Source organism: Zeugodacus cucurbitae, chromosome 6 (genome assembly GCF_028554725.1).
Source record: "Zeugodacus cucurbitae isolate PBARC_wt_2022May chromosome 6, idZeuCucr1.2, whole genome shotgun sequence".
In the NCBI taxonomy this organism is placed as follows: Eukaryota; Metazoa; Arthropoda; class Insecta; order Diptera; family Tephritidae; genus Zeugodacus; species Zeugodacus cucurbitae.
In genome coordinates, this window is record NC_071671.1 from 14,496,632 (window position 1) to 14,500,533 (window position 3,902).

The following is a 3,902-nucleotide window of genomic DNA, read 5'->3' on the forward strand; positions in this document are numbered from 1 at the left end:
TTAGACGCAACCGCACACACACTGCAAGAAGATATCAAATACCAAGCTCCCGTTTCAATTAAGTCATAAAGACTATAAGCTTCACCGTTATTGTTACGTACCAACGGTTGCACGTACTCGGCTTCCTTCCATACTCTCGTTCCTTTTCATTTTCTTCCTCTCCCATGTAGACCAAGCAACAGGCGTAGATATTTCCAATTAATTATGCCACATGACATGCATTAGTGCGATATGTCCCATGTGCGTCAAGGCGCTGCAATATGCACCCATATCTAACGTGCGGAAATAAATAATTTTTAGAGCACGGTAGACAATAGAAGGCGGGCTCTTTAGTCCCGTAAGCGTGTGACAAGTGACAAGTGCACTTCTAGAACTCTGATGGCGGGCGATTAGATAACTCTTAATGCGATTTAAATAAATACAGTGAAGATATATTTTTTTTGAGGAAACATTAATTATCAAATATCCTTATTCAACAACAACAGAGTTCGAAAAAACCATACCATGTTCGGTAATGAATGCTTCGGAGTTAACATAACACGTATCATGTAATTTCTTGGCTTCAACTATAGTTTCTTGCTAAGGATACTAAGAAAAACATAATGGACTAGATAGCATAATAGGCTTTGTGAAATTCAAACATTTATCTTACTGCCCTCGTAAAGTTTAATATGACTACCTCTACTTAAAGAGTGGCTGTATTTCACAATACTGGTGATTTAATTTAAAGTTGATGGTATTTCCCAGCATGCGCTCGTTGGTTTTAACTGATATGTTGTCTAACCAACTGAAATATTTGATGACATTATCTTCAGCTTCTTTAGCTTTTTATGCAGAAAATGTAAATGAAATATAGAAAACTAGACTAGATCGAATACATATGAACACATCTGGGTAAAATTTTTTGGAAATTTATATACTTTAAAATGTAGTCCTCTGAGGTTTCCGAATTCGTCTAGAAATATATATACCATAAAGCAAATATTATATTTGGGAAGTATATCTTTTGGTCTGAATGACGAAGCCACAATCTATATGCATGTCTACATGTAAAGCGAGATTAGCTTAGTTTTTGAAACCTTAACAGAAAGTGGAAAGTGGGTAGGAATCTTAAGACAATTTAGAACAGAACTTTAATCGGTAAGCTGTAGCTCTTGTGGCAAAAATTATAACCGTATTTCTTTTTTTTTACTTTCTACAGATATTATTAAAAATTTTAAAATTTTGATCGAATAATGATTATAAACTAAGATGGTAGTATAGGATGAGGTTAACATTAATTTAGTACCAAAAGTATTTCATTCTGCAAAGTGTTGACTTGGAAAACTAAACTTAAGCAAAACTATCGAACTTTGTCACTCAACTGAGTAAACGATAAACGCTTATATACATAAGAATGGCCTACTGGGCGATAGCGACTCGCAAAGGGTCGCCACCGATGAAGATCACACCAGTGCTGAATCCAAATCAACGTGAATTCCTCGAGGATGAGCTGCTCTACCGCGAAAAACTAGAAATACTAGCCGAGAACAACACGATCAGCACTGACCTATTTGTGCGGAAATTCGAGGATATCGACGATCCCGTGCTGCTGGATAAACACGATTCCTTCCATCATACCACCAAAAGTTTGCTGGTGCTGTTCCAGAGAATGGGTGTTATGCCGATACATCGCAATCCGCAGAAGCCGGGTATGCCACGCACCGGCTACTCTTGGACATCAAAACAGGTCTTCTGGGCCATATGTGTTTTCTTGATGCAAACAACGATAGTGATATTGGTGTTGCGTGAGCGCGTGAATACATTTCTCAACGATTCCGATCGGCGCTTCGACGAGGCAATCTACAATGTGATCTTCATAAGTTTATTATTCACGAATTTCCTTTTGCCGGTTGCAAGTTGGCGACATGGACCGCAGGTGGCGATCTTCAAGAATATGTGGACGAATTATCAATTGAAGTTCTTGAAAGTGACTGGCTCACCGATTGTATTCCCCAATCTATATCCGCTCACCTGGAGTTTGTGTTTCTTCTCGTGGGGTGTGAGTATTGCGATCAATTTGTCGCAATACTATTTGCAGCCCGATTTCAAGTTGTGGTACACTTTCGCATACTATCCGATTATTGCTATGCTAAACGGTTTCTGCAGCTTGTGGTAAGTTAAGCAATTCTACAATTGTCTTCTCCTTGAGATTCACTCGATAGGTATATTAACTGTACAGCTTTTGATACCGCTAGTCGCGCTCTATCCGCCTCACTGGAATTAACAATGATGGGTGATAAACCAGCGAAGAAGCTCACCGAATATCGTCATCTTTGGGTAGATTTAGGTCACATGACGCAGCAACTAGGTAAAGTAGACGAAGTTATGAAACCCGTTAGAAGAATATTCTAGTGTGGTCTAATTTTTTGCAAGATCTTAATCATAAGTTGAAGTAATCGATCCGATCAAAGCCTTTGATAGTTTCAAACTACTTGTGATCGATAAGATTCATGTTGAACTCTGATTTTCTAAGCTCTACACCAATTCTGATCCGAAAAGCAGACTTTTTCATCGAGCCAGCTTTTCTTATACTATTTGATCTCCCATTTTCGGTATCTCCGCTCTCTTTTTCAGGACGCGCTTACTCCAACATGTATGGCATGTACTGTCTGGTCGTATTCTTCACAACCATCATTGCTACTTATGGTTCACTGAGTGAAATTATGGATCATGGCGCTACTTATAAGGAAGTTGGTCTCTTCGTTATCGTATTCTATTGCATGAGTCTACTCTATATCATTTGCAATGAGGCCCATTATGCCACACGGAGTGTCGGTTTGGATTTTCAAACGAAGCTCTTGAATGTGGATCTCACCGCTGTGGATAGCGCTACTCAAAAAGAGGTAGAAATGTTTCTAATGGCTATAACGAAGAATGCGCCGATAATGAATTTGGACGGTTATGCTAATATTAACAGAGAACTAATCACGTCAGTACATTGAGTATATATTTTTTCTTCTTGAAAGACAAACTTAATTAAGGAAATGTATATGTTGCAGAATATTTCATTCATGGCTACTTACTTGGTGGTGTTGTTGCTATTCAAAATTACCGAACAGCGGAATTACCCTTTGAAACAGAGCAGAATGGAGTCGCCAATGGAGGAATGAATGATTTGTAAAGCTTTTTAGTGTAAAATTATTGTTTTTAGTGATATATAATAATATATATTTCGACCTTTGCCTTTGCTCTCGGATAATTTGTGGTTCAGTTAGCTTTATTCGTCCATTGATTTTTTTTTTACTATCAGGCCCATTAATAATCAATAAAAAAGGATAATATTTAGGCAATCGGAACGGCAATCTAAGAACAAAACTTACATTTCACATACAGAGAAACTCCTCCACTGTACGTGGGTACTAGGCACATATACATATTATGCTACCTACTGGAATTCTCCGTAATTTGAGTTCAATTGCTCCTTTTCACTCGTATTTGCCATTGACAAATGCCGTAACACATCCTCGTATCAATGCACTTGGTTTGATTTTATTCAATAGCCTTGACGTTGTGTTGCAATATGTTTACTCGCACTCATATGAGCATACATATCTGTTTGCATTTAAACTTCTATTGTAGTTTAATGGCGTTTAATCGTTTGGAAATTGATTTGAAATCGTTTGCAAAGTGGTCGTCAACATTTCAAAGGAGCTTATGCTTGTGCAATTCAGTTCATTTGTCAAGCTAGGCAAATAAATGGCATTTAAATTAGTTGCACGTCAACATTTGAGGAGGAACAGTGGTATAAATTTCTGCATACACTTTATTTAGCCATTTATACATCGAAGAAATATCGATTAATATCTGTAATTTAATTAACTGAACTTAATTATACTCTCGCAACATGTTGCACAGAGTAT

General features: G+C 37.5%; 1 protein-coding gene across 1 annotated transcript; it reads left to right on the top strand.

Annotated features, from left to right (window-relative positions):
- The first annotated feature begins 1,396 nt into the window (after nucleotides 1–1,396).
- LOC105219039 (gustatory and odorant receptor 21a-like) lies at nucleotides 1,397–3,152 on the top strand. Its single transcript, XM_054235272.1, has 4 exons — nucleotides 1,397–2,154; nucleotides 2,205–2,350; nucleotides 2,617–2,975; nucleotides 3,042–3,152. The coding sequence occupies exons 1-4, from the start codon at nucleotides 1,397–1,399 to the stop codon at nucleotides 3,150–3,152; spliced, it is 1,374 nt and encodes a 457-aa protein (XP_054091247.1).
- The last annotated feature ends 750 nt before the right edge of the window (nucleotides 3,153–3,902 follow it).

Coding starts and splice junctions, on each gene's coding strand:
- LOC105219039 (XM_054235272.1), top strand. CDS start 1,397: ATGGCCTACTGGGCGATAGCGACTCGCAAAGGGTCGCCACCGATGAAG. Junction 2,155..2,204: donor AACGGTTTCTGCAGCTTGTG/GTAAGTTAAGCA, acceptor TTCACTCGATAG/GTATATTAACTGTACAGCTT. Junction 2,351..2,616: donor TCACATGACGCAGCAACTAG/GTAAAGTAGACG, acceptor TCTCTTTTTCAG/GACGCGCTTACTCCAACATG.